At 38.2% G+C, this 23,082-nt stretch overlaps 1 protein-coding gene across 10 annotated transcripts in view; it reads left to right on the forward strand.

The window, feature by feature from the left end:
* The window catches only part of PROX1 (prospero homeobox 1), a 118,677-nt gene that overhangs the window by 40,810 nt on the left and 54,785 nt on the right, over positions 1 to 23,082 (forward strand). For 8 of the 10 annotated variants that reach the window (XM_056568303.1, XM_056568300.1, XM_056568301.1 and 5 more), the window contains one exon: positions 14,091 to 14,205. In XM_056568303.1, coding sequence (XP_056424278.1) covers positions 14,091 to 14,205 — 115 coding nt within the window. The remainder of the gene's footprint in view (positions 1 to 14,090; positions 14,206 to 23,082) is intronic. The other 2 variants (XM_056568306.1, XM_056568308.1) reach the window with 1 other exon arrangement.

Below are 23,082 nucleotides of genomic sequence, written 5' to 3' on the forward strand. Positions count from 1 at the left end.
TAAATCAACTGGTGCCAGAAAGTTAAACAGATTTGTAAATTACTTCTATTAAAAAAATCTTAATCCTTCCTGTACTTATTAGCTGCTGAATACTACAGAGAAAATTATTTTCTTTTTTGAATTCTCTCTGATGACATCACGAGCACAGTGCTCTTTGCTGACGTCATTATAATAATAATAACTCTTTATTTATTGTTGTCCTTAGTGGGATTTGAACCCAAGGCCCCAGCACTGCAAGGCAGCAGTGCTAACCACTGAGCCACCATGCTGCCCTTAGAATACATCAGCTATGCATCAGCTAAAATGGACAGAGATGTCAGCAGAGAGCACTGTGCTCGTGATGTCATCAGTGTTCCAAAAAGAAAGGAATTTCCTCTGTAGCATTCAGCAGCTAATAAGTACTGGAAGGATTAAGATTTTTTAATAGAAGTAATTTACAAATATGTTTAACTTTCTGGCACCAGTTGATTTAAAAGAAAAAAGGTTTTCACCGGAGTACCCCTTTAATTATTACAGAATAGAACCATGTGTTCTCAGGTAGTGATTTGTTGCCACTATATAAAGTTCCCTGGTACACCCAGAAGTCTGCTCTGCAGGCCCGGTGCAGCTGCCTGCTATGCATGATTAACCTCTGCTGAGCTTTACATAGAAATCTTTTGTCCTTACATACACAAAGCAAATTATTTTAGAAAGCCACTGAGCACAATTGAATACTAAATTCATCTGTATAAGGCTCCCAAAGTGGCCCACGCGGCCGCCATTGTGTCTCCTGCGGGGCTCCAGGTTGCAGATCTCCTTCGTGCTCAAGTATTGATATCAACTTGGTTGATATATTTATTTATTTATCTTTTTTTTTCTCTGTATAGAAAGCCAGTTTCTTTATGACTTAATTACTATTTGTCTTAGTTACTATGGTGATGAGTTACGATGCTGCATGCGTTCATGATACTACCATGTCATGTGGCAATGAGAAATCGTTCTTGCACTTCTCATGCATTGAAGTTTTGTCATTGAGCCGTTTAGTTTTTCTTATATGCAAGCGAGCTGAGTAAGGCCTTGTGTACACAGCAGAGCGTGCCACCGTATTGTCTTCAGAGAGGAAGCAGTATGTTGGGAAACAAATTCTCCTCTATAAGAAACGCTACAATGCCAGGTAATGGATGCAACATAAAGAAGTAGGTCAAGGTACAGTAGGGCTCTGCCCTAGTGTGCATGGACCCCGGTGGAAAACATATATTTTTTTTTTATTCAACTGGTGCCAGAAAGTTAAACAGAATTGTAAATTACTGCTATTTAAAAACCTTAACCCTTCCAGTACTTATCAGCTTCTGTATGCTCCACTGGAAGTTTGCTTTTTTTAATTTATTTTCTGTCTGACCACAGTGCTCTCTACTGACACCTCTGTGCATGTCAGGAACTGTCCAGAGCAGGATAGAGTTGCTATAGGGATTTACTTCTGCTCTGGGCAGTTCCTAACATGGACAGAGGTGTCAGCAGAGAGCACTGGGGTCAGACAAAATAAATTAAAAAAAGAAAATAACTTCCCCTGGAGCATACAGCAGCTGATAAGTACTGGAAGGATTAGAATTTTTAATTAGAAGTAATTTACAAATCTGTGTAATTTTTTGGCACTGGTTGATTTAAAAAAAATATATGTTTTTGACCGGAGTACCCCTTTAAGATAATGACCTGCAATCTGTGGCTCTCCAGCTGTTGCAAAACTAAATTTCCAGCATGCCCTGACAGCCTACAGCTGTCAGGACATGCTGGGAGTTGTAGTTTCGCAACAGCTGGAGAGCCACAGGTAGGGGAGAAATGTCTTAAGATAATGCAGAAGTTTTAAATGAAGTGTGAATGTCACAGTAAATTGTAGATGGGGTACTTGTGGTGTGTGTTATAGATTTACACTGACCTACCTAGGGGAAGTAGCATATATCCTCGTACCACAGCCATAAGCATCAATGCTTATTGACCTGCCTAGAAGCATAATGAATGCAAATCCTCGTTCCAGACCGCTTGCAGTAAGGAGCGCGCTCTGTTTTCATTGCTGTAACTTTTTAAACCCCGAATCCTACCTGATGTAATTATTAGTCGTATCCGTATCAGACCGAGAGCTGGAGGGGCCAGCACTCACCCAGGGCTCATAGGGAACTGTCTTACCAGAGCACTATCAATACATTATATATTTTATACTATATTATACTATTATATTATTGTTATATTATACTATTATATTAATTGCATAACCGTAGATAGATAGATGTGATACAGAAAGAAAGATAGCTAGGGCAGATAGAGATAGATAGATAGATAGATAGATAGATAGATAGACAGAAGATACATATGTGAGGAAAAGATAGAAATATAGATAGGACAGATATAGATAGAAATATAGATAGATAGATATGTGATAGGTAGATAGATGAGATAGATAGATATGAGATAGATAGATAGATAGATAGATACATATGAGATAGACAGATAGGTAGATAGATAGATAAATATGAGATAGATAGATAGATATGATATAAATAGATGATAGATATGAGATAGATAGATAGATATGAGATAGATATATAGCTAGCTAGATAGATAGAAACAAAAATGGCGACCGCTGCACTCCAAATAAATGTGCAAAAGAATTTATTCCAAGATAAAAACAGGCAACGTTTCTGTGGCCTCACACCACCATTTTCAAGGCTTGAAAATGGTGGTGTGAGGCCACAGAAACGTAGCCTTTTTTTATCTTGGAATAAATTCTTTTGCACATTTATTTGGAGTGCTGCGGTCGCCATTTTTGTTTCTATTGCCCTTTGGACTCAGGACCCGGGTCCCAGAGACTGACTGCACCCACGCACAGTTGGCTTGGGAGTGCTGCTCTTCAACTCGAACGTAGCTAGATAGATAGATAGATAGATAGATAGATAGATATGAGATAGATATGAGATAAATAGATGATAGATATGAGATAGATAGATATGAGATAGATAGATAGATATGAGAGAGAGAGATAGATATGAGATAGATAGACCGATAGATATTAGATAGATAGATATGAGATAGATAGATAGATATGAGATAGAGAGATATGAGATAGATAGATATGAGATAGATAGATAGATATGAGAGAGAGATAGATATGAGATAGATAGACCGATAGATATTAGATAGATAGATATGAGATAGATAGATAGATATGAGATAGAGAGATATGAGATAGATAGATATGAGATAGAGAGATATGAGATAGATAGAGAGATATGAGATAGAGAGATATGAGATAGATAGATATGAGATAGATAGATATGAGATAGAGATATATGAGATAGATATGAGATAAATTGATACCCAGATAGTCTTTTCTCTTTTTTAGAAGCAGCATATTCATAATTTGCGATTAGGCGCCAATAATTGTGCTGTCAATGTTGCTTTATCTGTAATTTTACATAGGGCTGCTTGCAGGCTGTAAGTGTTATCGTCAGGTGTTATTACAATGTATAAATTAATAACAAAGTCCGCTCTGTACTTTCAACCTATTTCTAGAGTGGGGTGTGATATTTGTGTTACAGATGTCTGAACAAGATGCCGATAGTTGTTCCTTCCCACCTCTTACATTGGTAAGTTTTATTGTTGTTTTTGCAGCTTTTAATTATTGATGATTATCCTGTATTGGTTTCATACCCCCTATAAAGTTCACCTACAGTTATGTACATAAGCCAACAGGCCCTGAATCTTTTTATGGGTCCTGTTCTATTAAGGTCACTTTTTTCACAAAAGCTTTACATTAAATTATAACCCTTTATAAATGTATTTCTTAATATTTTACTATGTATGGAGTAAAGCACTAAAGGATAATTGTTATAAAACACTTGTGTGTACCTTTAAAAATGCTGCATGTGCCCTAAATACTGAAGATGAGTGTGATCCATTATAGTAATATCAGAGGGAGAAGGGCAAACACGTCATCGCTTTGTGGGGGATCAGCTTGGCAGTAGGAATAGATAAAACAGGCAAGTTCTTTGCTCTGCAAAATCAGTTCAAAATGACAAATAGAAAAGCAAGGGAGTCTTCTAAAAATAAAATCTTGGATGTAAAGTAATAGCCATATGCTGCATACTGGGTTCTGTGGACGCTACGCCATAAGCTGAGATGCATCTATTCAAGACTTATATATCATGACATGGAGTGAATATGAAAACAGACTTTCCTGTTCACTCACATCTTGTGTAGTATTTGCTGGTTGCATCCTTTTCACTAGTTTGTATCTGTAGGAAAACAATATGTGATATCACACACATGTTGTACTAGTTACATTCCCTAGTGTTGATACTTTACATGACTGCATTGTTAATGCGCAGGCGCTTTGATGTGTGGAATTGAGCAAAGACCTACATTGGCTCTTTTTTCACTGATTCATGAGAAAAAAGTTGTTTTGTTCCTTGGTGTATTATGCGTTATATATTTTTCTTTTATTTGTGGAGTGTAGCCTGCAAACATATGCAAAGTTGCAAACACATGCAACTTTTGCACAAAACTGATGCACAAAGTTGAATTGTAGGTAAAAACCTAGTTTGGAAAAACAATTTGATTCTGTAGTTGTGTTTTGCCCGTAAATTTAGTTCTGGGATGCAAACTACCGCGTTTCCCCGAAAATACACCCTACCCCAAAAATAAGCCCTAGCTGGATTATCGGGGTGGACTGCAATATAATATAGCCCTACCCCGAAAATAAGACCTATACCAGTGGTCTCCAACCTGCGGACCTCCAGATGTTTGCAAATGTTTGCAACATCTGGAGGTCCGCAGGTTGAAGACCACTGACCTAGACAATGCCCGGGCTGCAAATATTAAAAAACAAACTTTAACTTACCTTCGTCCTCTGTTCCCCCGTTGCTAAGGAACCGGCCGGCTTCTTACATGACAGTCGGCTCAGCCTATCATCGGCCGAGACGGGACATCGCTGCGGCCGGTGATAGGCTGAAGGCTCTGTGACGTCCCAACACCAGGAAGCAGCAAGAACAGCGGAGGGACCATGAGGCAGGTGCCTTAGCAACGGGGGAACGGAGGACGAAGGTACGGTAAGTTAAAGTTTGTTTTTTAATACCCTATTTGCAGCCCGGGCCCAGGAATAGATACAGCGCAGCGGCTGATAATTATTTGGGGGGGGAGAGAAGCTGCACTCGCGGGTGACAAACGATTATTACCCCGATGTGGGGTGCTGGGCTGATAAATCGGAGGGGGGGTAGGGACATTGGGGAGCAGAGCTGTGCCCATCACATGATAATAATGTTGGGGGGGGGAGGGGTGTAAATACCGTGGAGCCGCCATGTTGTTTAATGTGCATACCATACTGTAAATAAGTAAGCCCTACCCTGAAAATTAGCCCTAGTGTGTTTTTTGTGGCTAAAAGTAATATAAGACCCGGTCCTATTTTTGGAGAAACACGGTATAGAGCGGTAGTGTTCAAACTGTGGACCTCCAGAAGTTGCAAAACTACAACTCCCATGCTGGGAGTAGTAGTTTTGCAACTTGTGAACTGTCTGATATCTGGTAAATAGGTTATATAGAAGATTACGTTCATACTTAGTGTACCTGCAGACTGTGGCCAACTTTTACTATAGCTGTTGTGCCAGAACTTTGGCTCCAATTGGTTTTTGGAGCAATTTTGCACAAACAAAATTAGGTTCAACCATAACTTGTTACCAGTAAAGCATAAGTATATTATGTATAGTTAAAGGGGTACTCCGGTGTTCAACGTGTTTTTCCGTTTTTGACTTACCCTATTTGTTTTGTTTCATTTCTATTCTTGTTGTTTTTACTCTATTTCCGTTCTTTGTTGTCTTTTTTTATCCCCCACTTTGTTTTCCTATCTTTGCTTCTATTTCCTGTTTCTTGCTGTGCTGAAAACTACAAATCCCAGCACGCCACATGCCTTGCTGGTTTGTGGCGGCTCCTTTTTTTTTTTTTTTTTGTTTGTTCCGCCCTTTAGCCCCCTCCCCCCTACTATTTTCCCGGGTCAGCCCCCTTATACACAGCACACTAATATAATCAGCCCTGGTTGGGATACACTGGCATACACACACAAAAGGGACTACAACTCCCAGCATGTGTCATTCAGGAGTCTTCAGTCTGTGGTATAACACCAGCATGCTGCCTCTGTAGTCTCCTGGGGGGTTGTAGTTCACCACACCTCTATAGGGCATACACCAGTGTTTCCCAACCAGGGTGCCTCCACTTGTTGCAAAACTACAACTCCCAGCATGCCCTGACAGCCTTTGGGCATGCTAGGAGTTGTAGTTTTGCAACAGCTGGAGGCACACTGGTTGGGAAACACTAGTGTAACATGATGTGTATGCTGAATAGGCTAGAACAGTGTTTCCCAACCAGTGTGCTTCCAGCTGTTGCAAATCTACAACTCCCAGCATGCCCAAAGTCTGTCAGGGCATGCTGGGAGTTGTAGTTTTGCAACAGCTGGATGCACACTGGTTTGTAAACACTAGCATACACACACATAACAGGGACTACAACTCCCAGCATGTGTCATTCAGGAGTCCCCCCTCCCCCTTCACATATGGAGATCATTCCCAGTATGAGATTTATTCCCCTGCAGTCCATACATCCCCAGCCCGTGCACCTTCTCATCCTCCCCTTCAGATAACACTTATCTTCTCTCTGAGGTCCTTCTCCTGTGCAGACCTGCATCCTTAGAATACAGAGCAGGGGGGAGGGGAGGTGAGGAGCTGTGTACTCAGCTGGATGAGATGAGGGGGCGTGGCTTATTTTGACATCTTGTCCACAACAGACTCAGAACTGTGGACAACAGTAAAAGAAAACCCTCTGAACTACAAAACTTCCTGCCCAACAAACAGGTAAGAAAAACACATACATGCTGCCAAAACATATAACACATGTATATTGCAAAAAAACTAAACTTACAAAGAAGATGCCATATAGTCAAAAAGCCAAGCTGAGCCACAGCATGCATGCCTCCTTCCTCCCCCACCCCTCTATTGCTTGGCCAAAGGTTTGTCAGGGCATGCTCAGAGTTTTAGTTTTGCAACAGCTGAAAGCAAGCTGGTTGGAAAACACTGGCCTAAGGGTTCGGCCACATATTAAATTTTTGTGTATAAAATCTGTACATTTTAAAGTAAAAGTAGTCTGCTCATACACATGGTTCAGAAAAAAAATCTCCATAATCTATACACAGAAATTGACCTGTGGTTCAGATTTTAATAACGCAAAGGTCAAAATCTGCAGTAAATCCAGTGTTGCAGATTTTTCTGTAAAATGCTACAGTGGAATTTCCAAAATAAATGGCTCCATTTAGTGTGGATTTACCACTGCAGATTTTTCTACTGTGAAATATCTGCAGCATTTCTGCTACATGTGGCCAAACCCAAAATTTACAAATCTCTGTGCAATTATTGAACAATATACTATCAAATAATGTCAACAGAATGATTTCTCTTTGTAACTCTTGAAGAGAAATTTAGGAGGTAAGCACTATTTAAATAAAACCTTGTTTTTTTGTCAAGGAGAATCTGTCTTACGCCTGATACAAATAGGTGTTGTAAATTGCCTTGCCAATCCTTTGACATCTTTCTTATCTGAATAGGAGATATGTTTTCACCTGTGCAGATGTCCCCTTCTACACACACTACTTCAGTTGTGCTTCAGTTTGGTAAATGCAAATGTCTGGGATTTGGCTGGAACTGTTTTTCTTAAGATGCAAAAAAGATGCGTGACAAGGAAATCAGTGAGAGAAAAGCAACGACTGACTGCTGTTTCTTTTTGCATTTGAATAAAACTTAATATTTGATTAAACATATTCATTTGCAAAGATATCCAGTGCATTCATAACCTGGGGCAGCCGTACAGGTGCAGATTAACAAACCCTAATGTGGGCACCCCCCCCTGTACAAAAGACTTAACACACAATGTCATTAGTACAAACAATATGTAAACAGACGTGTGGTTGACATCTGAAGGCTCACTTTAACTCCTTCAGGTACATTTGCTAGATGGCTGAGATGTTGCAAAATTATTTTAACAGCAGACACCACCTTGCACCATTGTATCAGAGGAGCCATAATCTAACTTTGCTGAACATGGTCTGCAGAGACATCACAACCCTTTAGTGTATATTACACACACGCATATTTATATATATATATGTATATATATATATATATATATATATACACACAGAGTGGGGGAAATAAGTATTGAACACATAACCAGTATCTGGCAGTTACACAGTATCTGCCAATTCTATGTCTTTTTGAAGCTCTCCACAAGTGGTCCTTGACTCTCGGACAACTCTTCTGATTATTCTTCTCTCTCTTCTGTCATAAATTTTGCGAGGCACACCCGGGGAGGCAAATTTATAGTGATATGATTGTCTTCCCACTTCCGAATAATGGCCCCAACAGTGCTCACTGGAACATTCAGAAGCTCAGAAATGCACCTGTAGCCAGCGTCATTGTTATGCTTCACTGTAATTAGGTTTTACCCATCATAAGATGTGTCTTGTGTGGCACCTTGACAATGAGACCTTTTTGTAGCCATCAGTGAACCAGCTGATATTAATTTGCACTGGATTGCTTTTTGATCACTGATAGATTTCAACTGTTGTCTGGGCTTTCCATGCCTTTTTGCACCTCCCTTTCTTCATATGTTCAATACTTTTTACTTAATGTCTGATCCTATTTGTTTTGGTTTCTTTGTATGTATGGATTACTTGAGTTGTTACTAACATCTGGTGAAAATTTCATATCAATAGAACCTTTGAAAATATATATGTGGTGAGAATTATTGTGACGTGTTCAAAACTTATTTCACCCGCTGTGTGTTAGGACCTGATCATACAAACTTACCCATACTATTGTCAGGAGACAAGTAAATATTGAATGTAGTTGTCACACATTCCCTTGAGCCCTGATCAGTAGTTGTGACTTTCACTGTATTATTGGTTTTCTTAGTAAGGATGCATGGGATAAGCATAAGGCTAGGACTAAAGATAAGACCAGGGACTAATAGTATTCAGAATATTGGTCGGATTAGATTGGCCGAATGGTTCTTATCTGCACTTTAATTCTATGTTCTGTGTAAAGGACATTCAAAAATGGAAAACAAGCCATTTTGGTGGAAGTTTAGAGCACCAGACTTCCACTTATATTATCTTAAAGGCCCTTTAAATGTTAAAGGGGGTACTCCGGCCCTAAGACATCTTATCCCCTATCCAAAGGGGACCCGCAATCTCTCATGCAGCACCCACCCGTCTGAAGGCTCTGTGTCTGAAGCCTCACGACCAGTATCCAGAGTATCTTGACGTCACGACTCTGCCCCCTTGTGATGTCATGCCACGCCCCTTCAATACAAGCCTATGGGAGGGGGCATGATGGCGGGACCCCCGCAATTAGACATCTTATCCCCTATCCTTTGCATAGGAGATAAGATGTCTTAGGGATGGAGTACCCCTTTAAGGGTTAGATAGATCAAGCAAACTGAGTCTGACCATAGGTTGTTCTATTGCATTGGCCAATAAAAGGGTATTATATTTAGAAACAATTAGCACCTATCCAGTAGACAATTTATAAACAATAGACAGGTTGGAGTACAACTACTGAGACCCCTATCAATTACCAGAAAAGGGGTTTCTGGTTCCATATTCCACCCCAGTTCTTGCTTCATTTAAATTGTATACTGCTGACCCCACTAAGCTAGAACAATATCCAATACTAAGTTTATAGTATCCACAATGACATGTCTTCTTGGGTTACAAGGACTTGTAAGTGCAGTTTTTGTGGTTCAGTTTTTACCACTGAGGTTGATCCTGTAAGATATCTGTAGACATGACCTGTGGCCAGGATAGGCTTAGGTTATGTGAGCCCAGCATGGCACATCAGCGTCTGCACCCTGCCCAGAGAGAATATATATATAATAAGCAATAGCAACTAATATTTACAATCATATTTACAATCAAGTATCACATCCTCCAGTCATCCACTGGCAGATAAAGGAGAAGCATCTGTCCCTTCCCTGGCGGCGGTGTCCTCTCTGGCCACACACGCCCAGCGTCTTCCATCTACCTTTGTCTTGCTGTTGTTTAGTTAAGGCTATATTGTACTTTGTAAACACACAACACAAGACTCAGGTTGTTTGAACACTGCTTTAGGTTCAGCTGCAGTACACCGTTTCTCTGATCTTTTATGTTCCTGAGCAGATGTCTTTCATTAATTTATGGATTTATCATCTTTTGCTTTTTTTTTTTTTTTTTTTACACCTGGCAGCTGGCTCAAGTTTCAGCAGTTATTGTCTATTTTGCATTGCGCATAGAATTGAATATCATCTGTCTTCACAAAGCTAAGGCTACGAGAACCGAGGCAGGCTGCGTGAACTTCTAGGCTGGAGATTGTTTGAACATCTAGCACACTTACCTCCCCCCACCAACTCCTTAATATTTATTTGTGCTCATTTTCTTTCCCGGCCTTGAATGGGGCTTAGCTCGTGTTCGGTACAGCTGTATGTTTACTGAATCTATTCCATCATGACTCATTGTGCGTGTGTAAGTATCCTGGAAACAGCCAGGGCTTTTCTTGGAAGAACAGTTGGGTTTTCAGTGCAGTCACTTAAAAGGGAAGCTCACCAATTGGTCACTTATACAATATTTACTAAACAGCGTCATGCTCCCCGCATGAAGGCGTCATGCTTGCTTTTTTTGGGCAAACTGATTAAAAAACACCAAAATTGCTCCATAGGAAGTGCCCCACAAACACAAGAAATGTGACTACATTGAACAAGCTGAGGGCTTTATGCAGAAAATTAACATTTTAATTTGCACCTAAGAATTTAAAGGGGTACTCTGGTGGAATTTTTTATTTTTTTTTAAATCAACTGGTCCCAGAAAGTTAAACAGATTTGTAAATTACTTCTATCAGAAAATCTTAACCCTTTCAGTACTTTTCAGCTGCTGTATGCTCCACCGGAAGTTGAATTGTTCTTTTCAGTCTGACAACCGTGCTCTCTTCTGACACCTCTGCTTGTCTCAGGAACTGTCCAGAGTATTAGCAAATCCCCATAGCAAACCTTTATTACTCTGGACATTTCCTAACAACTTCCTCTGGAGCATACAGCAGCTAAAAAAGTACTGGAAGAATTAAGAATTTTTAAATTTACAAAGTTATTTACAAATCTGTTTAACTTGCTGGCACCAGTTGATTTAAAGGGGTACTCCTGTGGAAAACTTTTTTTTTTTTTTAAGTCAACTGGTGCCAGAAAGTTAAACAGATTTGTAAATCACTTCTATAAAAAAAATCTTAATCCTTCCAATATTTTTTAGGGGCTGTATACTAAAGAGAAATCCAAAAAATAAATGCATTTCCTCTGATGTCATGACCACAGTGCTCTCTGCTGACCTCTGCTGTCCATTGGAGGAACTGTCCAGAGCAGCATATGTTTGCTATGGGGATTTTCTCCTGCTCTGGACAGTTCCTAAAATGGACAGCAGAGGTCAGTAGAGAGCGCTGTGGTCATGACATCAGAGGAAATGCATTTCTTTTTTGGATTTCTCTTTAGTATACAGCCCCTTAAAAGTACTAGAAGGATTAAGATTTTTTAATAGAAGTGATTCACAAATCTGTTTAACTTTCTGGCACCAGTTGATTTAAAAAAAAAAAAAAAGAGTTTTCCACAGGAGTACCCCTTTAAGTTGTTTAGGGACATCTATCATGACATATCACATTGTACACTCAATGTATCTCAGTTATGTATATATACTGTAAGTGCATGTTTCTGTTTCAACAATATGAATCTATGACCCAGATTTTTTCTTTTATCCATAAGCAAATTACAATGGCCACATACAGGGACTCCCTCCCTTCTAGATATTTGGGGTCTTGTTGCTGCAGAGTGTGTTTTTGAATGAGAATCCTTACATAAATGCTAATATTGGGATAACAATATGTTATAGGTAGATATTTCTGAGTAATAGATAGATATTAGATAGATATGAGAGATGGCATGGTTGCCCAGAATGATATAAACACATAAATAAAATAAATTAATAAACAGATAGATATAGTTAGTTTCCTTCTATTTTCTTTGATACAATAAATTAGTTTATTCTGTTGCAAATGTACATTACACACTCCAACTACATTGTACACAATAACCTCTCCCTAGTCAGACTCTCTGTAATAACACATGGGTTTATCTCAAGCTCAAGTGAATATTGTACAATAATTTTAAGGTTTTGATATAACGTTCCCAGGCATTTTAGATGTTAACACAATAGTTTTCTCATCTCATTTCACAACACATTGAAACATGCAAACACCAAGATGTAATTCATCCAGAAGTTTTGACTTTCCTGAAAGTCTTATCTCCAAGCAGTAGGTGACAGCTTGCTGCAGTTATTTCATTTATGCATTTTGACAGATGGCACTGGAGAGTATAATGCACTTTTAGACTTCTCTATCAGTCTAATGGAGGTAACTGAAGGTTCTCTCAATTCTTCTCTTGGCACAAGAAGTATGTCAGCGAAATTACCTTCCTTTGTAATGATTAAACCTCTGAGGCAAAGCTGCTAAAAGTTTATTTCAGGAGCTGGGTGGATAGATAAATAGATATGAAATAAATGGATATGAGATAGATGAATATGAGATAGATATATAGACAAAGGTATGTGATAGATAGACAAATAGATAAATATGAGATAGAAGAACTTATTTTATCCTTTAACACAGCTGTGTTAGGCCCCGTTCACATCTTTAAACTGTACACTTGCAATGTATGCCAGGAAAGCTTCCAGCCTTCGTTCACTTGACAGAGGCCAAAAATGTCCATTTGGCCTTGGTAGGTGCTATATACATTAGTATATCTTTCTTTGCTGTATAGAAGTACATAACAGGCTATTTTATTCTGTGTGTTCTATACAGATATATAAAGTAAAAACAACTTTTATCATGTTTTTTTTTTTACAGTGCGTGATGTATGCTGTTGTGTGCCTGTACATTAACATATGCCTGAGCCGTATGTACTGTATATTTTAGGCAGTATTCCAGATGTATGCATTTGAGTTGTGAACACAGCCTTAGTTCTTAGCTGTACAGAAGTTAAGATGTTGTGAAAGCAGTGGGTTTACCTGAAATCATGAAAAACCACAAGAAATATGAGATGCCAAATAGCAAACCCAGCTCTTCATCTGTTTATATATAATAATAATAATTATTATTATTATTAGTATTATGAATTTGTTAGTAATAAATGTTAAATATATATTGACATATTTTAGATAAATTAATTAATATAATTGTGTATAGGCCTCAGCACTGCAATACATCACAGAGTTATGAACATCTTTACTTTATGCACAAAGTTAACCATTAAGTTCTGTTTCAATGAATGTTCTTTTATGTCCTTAAAACAGACCAGGGAGCACGGTGGGGAAGAAGACTAAATTGACCTTGGGGGGGCCACATTGATTTTCTCCACATGCATCTTAATTTCTGATAAATTATAAAGCCATTAATTTGCAGAGGAAATGGCAGGCCCAGCCTGCGGCACAGATGTGTCCTAAGCAGACAGGCTTACAGAGCTTACAATAATGCCAAGAAGTGCTAGAGGAAAATTAGTAGGCCTAAAGTGTTATGGTTAGCCCTCCGTCCTCCGGGAACTGTTTTGGTTGTTTTTATGTGCCAATTATATAGATTGTAGGGTTTTTAAACTATTACGCAGGTGGCCATTTACAATACATATGGATGGAGATAGAGAGATAGATAGACAGAGAGATAGATAGAGAGATAGATAGACATGGCATAGACAGATACATAGATACATTTGAGATAAATAGATTTTCACAGATCTGTACCAGTGTTATCTTCTGATATATGTACAGTATATAAAATATATGATCTGACTATGATTATGTATGATACATAATAAAATTATAGCTTTGATAATTTAATATAATAATAGCCCCTGGCAATGAGACTGTGTATACAGTACTGTGCTACATATTGGTACCTGTTTTTATTGTATTTTATGCTTTTATGTGCTTCTTTCACTGAGTGTTTTCCTTGACTAGCACAATTCTACATGCAGGAAGGCCTGTCTCCAAATCACTTGAAAAAAGCCAAACTCATGTTTTTTTACACGCGCTATCCAAGCTCCAACATGCTGAAAACCTACTTCTCAGATGTAAAGGTAAGTCCCTGCTATTTTCTCTTTAGTCCCATTTGTTCTGTGCAAAGTAGTGTCTCTCTCTGCTGGGGAACATGTTCAAGGGCAGATTTATGGTGGTGGGTGTCTTTATATAAGTTATGAAATAAAATATATTGTAATTGGAGAGATTTGGTTACTGCCTCCGGAATATAGGGCAAGAAGTTATTATCTTTTAATACTGTTTTAACACTGAATTCTGGTTTGTGCCAATATGATTTTATACTAAACGCATTTGCAATCACGGAAGGCTTTTCAAAGCTTACAGCCCAAATCCACAATTGGTTAACATTTTGACCCAGATTTATAAAACAGTCCTGCATCTCTGTATTAATCCTTTGCTATCCCGAGGGGTCTCATTTATCATATTATGTATGATTCTACTATCTGATCTGATATCTCACCACGTAGGTAAGTTCATCAAATTCCTGACTAGTGGACATTTTGAATGATGTCTCCAAACAGATGTGAATGTGACGAGGATACTGGTAATACAAGACACATTGGATAGAGGGGGGATTTATCAATGCTTACACCAAACTGGTGTAGAAAAAAGTCACAAAGTCTGCGCAATGCTCAAACTTTATGAACAAAACTCAGGAATGGTTGCATATTGTAGATGAAAATAAGGATTTGGAAAAAATGTGCTACTTTATTAAGACAGAAACCTGCCATGCTAGTCTTGGACACGGGAGGACAAAATACTCTAAAGCCAGAGCAATTTAGACCTCCTTAGGACAGTTTTATCTTATTAGTGGTCCAGCAATAAGATCTATCCAAAGAGGTCAATAGAGAACAACCCAAAAAGTAAAGAGAATGTAGAATTTTTTTGTTGGCACATTGGATTCCTGTCCATAGTTATCAAAAGTCTTAATTAAAATAAAGGGTCTGTTGTTTTTATTTTTCAGTGTCACTCTTGTCCATGATTGTGTCCACTGTTACAGCTTAGCCTCATTCAAGTGCATTGGGTTGAGCTAAAATACCAGGTACAATCTTAAGACAAGAGGTGAGCTGTATAGGAATAGAGTTCTTGTGTCCAATCCAGTTAGAGCACTGAGCGATTCAATAGCACAACTGTGTGGTTGACGGTCACCTAAGTAGCTCAGTATTCAGCAGGTTGAGTATTGAGCAGTAGTGGAGGATTTGTGGGGGGGGGGGGGGGTGAACCATTCAATATGAGGAAGGGAACCTTCTCTTTCCTATTCTGGCATGTTTATAATGTATAGTTACACATTCAACAATCCCTTGGAGCAGCCCAAGAAGGCTTCCTGCACTTTTTATATGGGCCATTGGTTCTGCAGGATAAAAGTATTTAGATTCTATAGAAAGGTTGTTGATCAAAGGATTTATTCTGATTGCCAGATTTGTAGTCAGGAAGGACTCCACGATGTGGCTTCGGCGTGATTGACAGCCTGCGTCACCTCTCTGCTTCGTCTGCTTAGGCAGCATAGCGATGACGCGGCCCGTCAATCACGCCAAGGGGTTGTCACTACGGCTGGAGCGACGGGCCCTCGTAACTACATTCCCATTAAAACATAGGCCATTGATTTAACAAAAAATCGATACAAATATAGAAAAACACTTTATAAAACTTTTCTTTTATTCTTTCTATGTATTTCATAATTTCCTATGAATACAAGATCTTATTAAAAACATTACTTTTTATTTACTTTTCATATGCTATTATTTTATTTTTTATTTTATAACTTTATACAGCCTATAAAATCTTTTAGCCTCCCACTGACATCTCTTAGAACAGACTTAGTCTTGATAAAAAGCATCAGAGTCATTAATTATACAGAAGTCATTTATTAGTTGCCTTTTTCCCATCCGTCTTATACATTGTCACAGCAGCATATGCTTATGAGTCGAGGGCAGTCCCATCCTCCATGTATCAAAAAAGACATTGTTAACATTCTAAGTGATAATCATGTGATAAAATCCGAGGACGCCTAATAAACGTCAGGGGCGGCCGGCACAGATTACAGCGTGAACGTTCGTCTAATTGTCTCGTCTGCGCTGCTTTCCCATACTTCTGCTTACATAAGCAAACTGCTGCGTGTCACTCTCCTTTTCTAAAGAAAACACTACATTGACATTCCCCTTGCACTTGCTGCGGAAAAAACAAAAGTGTTGATTGTCTCTTATTTACTACTTAATTTGTTGTTGACGTCGTCTACACAGAAGATGAACAAAGTGACAGATTCAGGGCACATTATTCAAATGAGGCGATGACTCCCAGCTGCCTCAATCTACAGAATATTGGACCCGCCTATTTACTTACTATCAAATCTTAACTAATTGTTTCTTCACATTGCCTTGAATTTATATTAATAACTTAAGGGAAACGCAAGGCTGGTGCAGCATTCACTCCATAGATTCATGGGGTGTCAATATAGAAATAATGCTATAAACACTAAATGGTGTTCCAAACCAAGAATTGGTTTAAATAAGACAAGTGTGAACAGAACCTTATTGCAATGCCGTGTATAAACACAGATTAGCCCTGCTTCAGTGCATTCAGAAAGTCTTCATACCCTTTTTTCTCATTTTCACATTTTATGTTGTGAACAAAAAAAAAAGTTCTCCCCATCATTCTGTACTCAATACCCCATAGTAACAAATTTAAAACAGAATGGTTTTGTGGTTTTGTAATGGAAATATGTCTAATTTATTGAATAGAAAACTAAGTGTCCAGACTCTTTAGGGAACGTTCACACACATAGAATCCTGCGCAGATTTTATGTGCAGGATTTGTAACTGCAGATTAGAAGCTGTGCTCAGTCATTTAGATTACATTGAAATCTGCAGCAGAAAATCCTGCGCATCAAATCTGCGTACATGTGAACGTACCCTTACTTACGACTTAGCTGAAGCCCCTTTGGCAGTGAAAACGACCTCCAGTCTTCTTGGGGATGAGGCCACAAGGTTTACACACCTGGATTCTGGGATTTTCTGCCATTCTTCTCTGCAGGTCTTCGCATGTTGGATGGGGACTGTTGGCGGAAACCATTTTCAGGTCTTTCCTGAGATGTTAAATTGGGTACAAGTCAGGGCTCTGACTGGGCCACCCAAGGACATTCACAGAGTTGTCCCTAAGCCACTTGTCTTGTGGTTTCATCAGACCAGAGAATCTTGTTTCTCGCAGTCTGAGAGACCTTTAGGCACCTTTTTACAAACTCCTAGTGGCTTTCATGTGTTTATTACTTAGTATAGGCTTCTTTATGGCCACTCTGCTAATAAGCCAAGATTGGTGGAGGCTGCAGTTATGGTTGACCTTCCGGAGGTTTCTCCCATCTGCACACAGCATCTTTAGAGCTCAGATAGAGTGACTATTAGGTCCTTGGTCATCTCTCTTACCAAGGCCCTTCTCCCCCGATTACTTAGTTTGGTGGGGCGACTCTACCTCTAGGAAAAGTCTTGGTTGTTCCAAGCTTCTTTTGCGGTAACATCAGAAAACAGCTTGTTCATGTGGAAAATAGGGTTTTGAAACGGCCATTCTTTAATTATGACTGTTTTCTTCCATAAACAGCGCTATAACTGTACATGGGTTGTTGGCAGGTGTGGCGCTGATTTTGTAAGAAATCAACCAAGTTTTTTCCTAATCCTGTACAAGCCCTTTCAAGAGAAAACTCACATTTAGTAACTCACTTTTACTTTCAACATTCTAGATTACATTATAACATGTTTCATCTTTTATTATGCTTAAGTTTTCTTAAGACAATCTGGTCTCTTTTTTCTAAGAGCAACAACTTTTTTTTCTTAAATATGAATAAATAGGAAAATAGACATCCAAAAGTAAAAAGTAAATGATGAGTAAAACATATTTAGCATTTAAATACTTTATTAGGCTGGGTTCACACCACGTTTTTGCAATACAGTTCCCGTATCAGGTTTTTGATGAAAAACGGATTCCTCAAAACAGGACTAAACTGTATCAAAACGTGTGTACAAATTTGAGCCCGTATATGGTTAGGAATCATATACGGTTTTAAAAAAATGATGTCCGGTTACATCCGTTTTTAAGAAAAAAACGTATACGTTTTTAACTTTTCACTCCATTGTGAATAAAGTTTTACTTGTTTGATTGAAATTCCAAGAAAAAAACTGTGCAAAGTCAAAAACCGTATGGTGAAAACCGGATGGAACGCACATACAGTTCTGTAGAGCTCCCATTGACTCCCATGTTAAAAAGAAAAGAACTTATACGTTTCAATACGGTTTTTCACCCGGACCAAAAACCGTGGTAGGCTACGGTTTTGGGTACAGGAAAAAAAACTGACAAAACCGTACGGGATGCAAAACAGACACAACCTGATGCATCTTTTGGCATATGGTTTTCAATGGAGAGTCAATGCATGCGGTTTTCAATACGGTTCCGTACGGTTTTCAAATTGAAAACGTATACGGGAACTGTATTGCAAAAACGTGGTGTGACTATTGGTGTGGCCTTACTATTTTGTATAAAACTGTATCTATTTGTATAAAAACTATGGGGGAGATTTATCAAAATCTGTGCAGAGGAAAAGTTGCCCAGTTGCCCATAGCAACCAATCAGATCGCTTCTTTCATTTTGCAGAGGCCTTGGTAAAAATGAAAGAAGCGATCTGATTGGTTGCTATGGGCAACTTTTCCTCTGCACAGGTTTTGATAAATCTCCCCAGATGTCTGTAAAGAACAGAACAAATCCAATGATGGCTGTAACCTTGAATTGTAGGAATTCCATTGAAAAATACAGGAGACCAAGATTGATACACACATTACAATCATATTGTGTTTTTTGACATATTTTGTTTCAGTTTCGAAAAATGTTAACAAACAATGGGACATGACTACAACACAGAAATAAACTATAGAGACAGATAGGAATTACAATAACTTCATTTGTATTTAATAAATGTCATTTTAAACTCTTTAGATATTTCTATAATAAAGCTAGATGTTAAACATTAATAATTTACATTAATCCATTAATCATTTTCTTGTTTTATGAATTGTAGACTTTAATATTATAAGTCAGAGAGTTGTTTCCTATCTGGCTACTGTACCAGGATGTTACTCATCAATCCATAGAACACACACGGCGATGCTATGATAAAATGATATAAGGCACTTTTTACTTAAAGCAGATGTCTTCTCTAAAAGCTTTATTAAGTTTGTATACAGCTTAGCAGATTTCATAGGGACATGGCCACCTGTCCTTCTCGTCAGCTGCGGCCACTAATTTTATATTAGCGTTGGGCTTTAGAAAGATACAAGTCCTGTTTCATTTTTTGCTATGCACGTGCCCTCAATCATTAAAGGTTCTTGTGAGGAGCAGGAGAAGCCCTCTGTGATGCTGTAACTCGCCCTTTTTTATTAAATATGCAGCTTCCTGTCACTCGTGCGAATATTTATTCATACTTTATTCAGTAACAGGTTTCATCATGTTTATATTTGTTGTGATTGACTATCCAGTGACCGCTAAAAAAAGGGAGAATAAAGTAAGAGGCTACATAGAGTCATTACACCTCATCATATGGAGTGGTTAGCACTCCATGGTGCTTAGAGTTATTCTTTCCAAATAGCAATGCTTATATCAAAGAATACATGTGAAATATGGCATGTGATATAGAACATGCCCCAATTTGCTTTAGATTAAGTTCATAGGAAGAGTGTATTTGTATGACATCAAAGGCATACTGTATAGCCCCATAGAGGTCGTGTAAGAATTGCAATACTGTTGTGTGCCTGAGCCCTAAGTGTATACAGTTTTGTAAGTATATTGTCTGTTTTGCAGAGGGCAGGGAGATAAAGACATGTTGTCTGCTATTGATGTTGGTATATATGTGGATAACTTATCATCAGTGGTCCTTCACTCACTATCCAAGCTAGTAGACAAAGCCTGAGCTTACATTGCAGGTTTGGGGTTTTTTGTTAAGCAGGAATGGTTTTGTACCTTTGTGGCACATTTGTTTAAGGTCATTGTTTTTCATGAAGCTTCTTTATTTTTTTTTCAGAACTTTCAACATCAGAATTCTCTCTATCTTTGTATCTTTAGTTAAGATTAATGATTAATTAAAATAAATTCAACTAAAACAGTGACACTATATTTACTACTGATGCTTGGTTGAAGCTCTTGGCATAAACAGTCTAGTGTGTTCGGCTCCTCCCATGAATAAATTGACACCAAAACCCTGCCCCCGAGCAAAAGTAAATCCAGAGTAGGGTTAGAAAAAAGTGTTCTTAAGCCAGTGTTTCTCAAGCGCGGTCCTCAAGACCCCCCCAACAGGTCATGTTTTCAGCTTTTCCTTAGTCTTTCAGAGGTGATATAATTATGGTCAGTGAATCAGGCATCACCACAGTTAAATCACCTGTGAAAGACTAAGGAAATCCTGTAAACATGACCTGTTGGGGGGTCTTGAGGGGGTCTTGAGGACCGCGCTTGAGCGCGGCCCAGATTTACTAATACCATCTGGTTTTCACAATGATGCCGCACTAGGGTTGTGGGTTCTCCTCCCACTATATTCATTAAGTGTCTGCTTGCTGCTTAGAGTCTATGGGGGTTTTCTCTCAAGCAAATCGGTGCACCATTTTGTACTAACATGTGCCAAACTGCGCAGATACCTGCAAAGTTCATGCACTAGCCTCTAAGGGGAAACCAATCATAAATGTTTTCTGTAAAAATTTGACAAAGTAGGTGCAAGTTCTTAAAAAAACTGACAGAAAGCCCCATACAAAAGCTCACAGTAAATCTGTGTCTGCTTTTTTTGTACTCATTGGAATAGGAATAAGCTGCAGTACCAGACATAGCCGCATAGAGTTTTGCTATATCTAGAATGCAGTTTTTGGCTATGTACGCACAAAGGGAAAAGTTAGTGGCAATTTTCATCCATATTATAAAATACACCACTAAATTTTACACTGTGTGACCATAGCCCACGTACCGTATGCAATGCATCAAATCTGCATTACCAAATCCACAATGGATATAGTAGGTGTGAATGTACCCTTATTCTGCAAATATCATGCAAATCACTGCTCTACGTCGTCCTGTATACTGAAATGTATAATCCAAGTAAATGATTGTAGAACAACATTACATTGACAAGCTTCAGAGCCCAAATTACAGTTTTCTCTTTTCAAGTGGTTCCACCTGGAACATAAGACACTTAAAACGAATTTGCCCCAGACGTCTCCCGGACTGACTCGCACAGTGTCACCAGTGAGACCATTTGGAGCAGGTTGTCGTGCCAAAGTGGTTTTATGCCTTGTGCTGTTTCCTTTCTGAAAGAGAAGCCTTTGTGAGAGGCAGTGTCAAAGCCCAGATAACAGAATTGATTTCACCCTAGTGTTTCATTAATTGTGCAGGTCTTTAGGACACATTGCTCTTTCCCTCATCTGATGTTGGCTGTAGGCTCTGCAGGTGTTATCACCTCAAGGGTCAGGCCGGTTTAGAAAAGATTTAGAAAGGAAGACAAATGTGGCCTTTTCACTGCTGTCGAGACCAGTATAAAGTAAAGGGCACTTTCTGTGCGTGATTATTATTCATGTAATGGTTTAACAGGACGGGCAAGGTGGAAGAATGATTTTCCAGATCATTTTACATATATATATATATATATATATATATATATATATACACCGTATATCATATAGCTCTATGTATTTCTTCTAATTCTTCATATACACAATTCTGGTTCTAAATCAGTCTGTTATAAACTTTTTATCCCTTAAAGACCTTGCCAATTTTCGATTTTGCACTTGCTTTTAGATAGCCATTACTATTTTTACTATTTAATTTTACATCTACACACATATGAGGGATTGTTTTTTTTTGTTTGTTTTTTTTTGTTTTTTGCGAGAGCAATTCTACTTTGTTATGACTTCCTTTATTTTTCCATAACATATTCTCCAAAACGGCAAAAGAAATACTTGTAAGGTAAAATTCAAGAAAAGAAGGCAATTTTGTAAATTTGGGGGAGCTTCTTATTTATGCTGGTAACCATGCGTTCAAATTAGCATGTTATCTTAATTCTTTAGGTTGGCACGATTACAATACCCAATTTGTATAGTTTCCCTCATGTTTTACTACTTAAACATTTTTTTTACTTTTTATAATTTTTTTTTTATTGGCATTTTCTGACCCCTATTACTTTAACTTTTTATTTTTCTGGACATGGGGCTGCATAAGGACAAATTTTTTGTGCTGTGATTGGTACAATTTTTTTTAATTGCCTTTTACTGCATCTTCTGGGAAATTATGTGATAAAAAAACCCACAATTCTGGGGTTTAATATATTTTTATGTTTACAACATTCACCGTAGGGAATAAATAATGTTATATTTAATTTGTTCGAACTATTCTACATGCGCTCATACCAAATATGTTTATTTTTAACATGTTTTCATATTTTTTTTATGGAGAATGGAAAAAGGGGGTGATTTAAACTTTTAATATAGAAGGGGTTAATCTTTGTGTGTGAAACATTTTATTATTATTAATATTTGTGTTATTATTATTAATCCCTTAAGGACAGCAGGTTTTTTCATTTTTGCACTTTCGTTTTTTCCTTCTCACCTTTTTAAAATCATAACGCTTTCAATTGTCCGCCTACAGAATAATATGAGAGCTTGTTTTTTGCGCCACCAATTTTACTTTGTAATGGCTACAATAATTTTTTTTTACATTATATTGGAACAGTAAAAAAACACCGGTTTACAGAAGTCAGAGCAGCAATACAAAGGTAGTAAATACAGGGAAAATACAGCAAAACGTGCATACCAATGTACATAAATAATCATTCTGGCTGTAGACTTGTATCAACAGTAAAAGAGAACATACAACATAACAATCCAGTCATGTGAATGGACGAAATATAT

This window comes from Hyla sarda, chromosome 3 (genome assembly GCF_029499605.1).
Source record: "Hyla sarda isolate aHylSar1 chromosome 3, aHylSar1.hap1, whole genome shotgun sequence".
Taxonomy (NCBI): Eukaryota; Metazoa; Chordata; class Amphibia; order Anura; family Hylidae; genus Hyla; species Hyla sarda.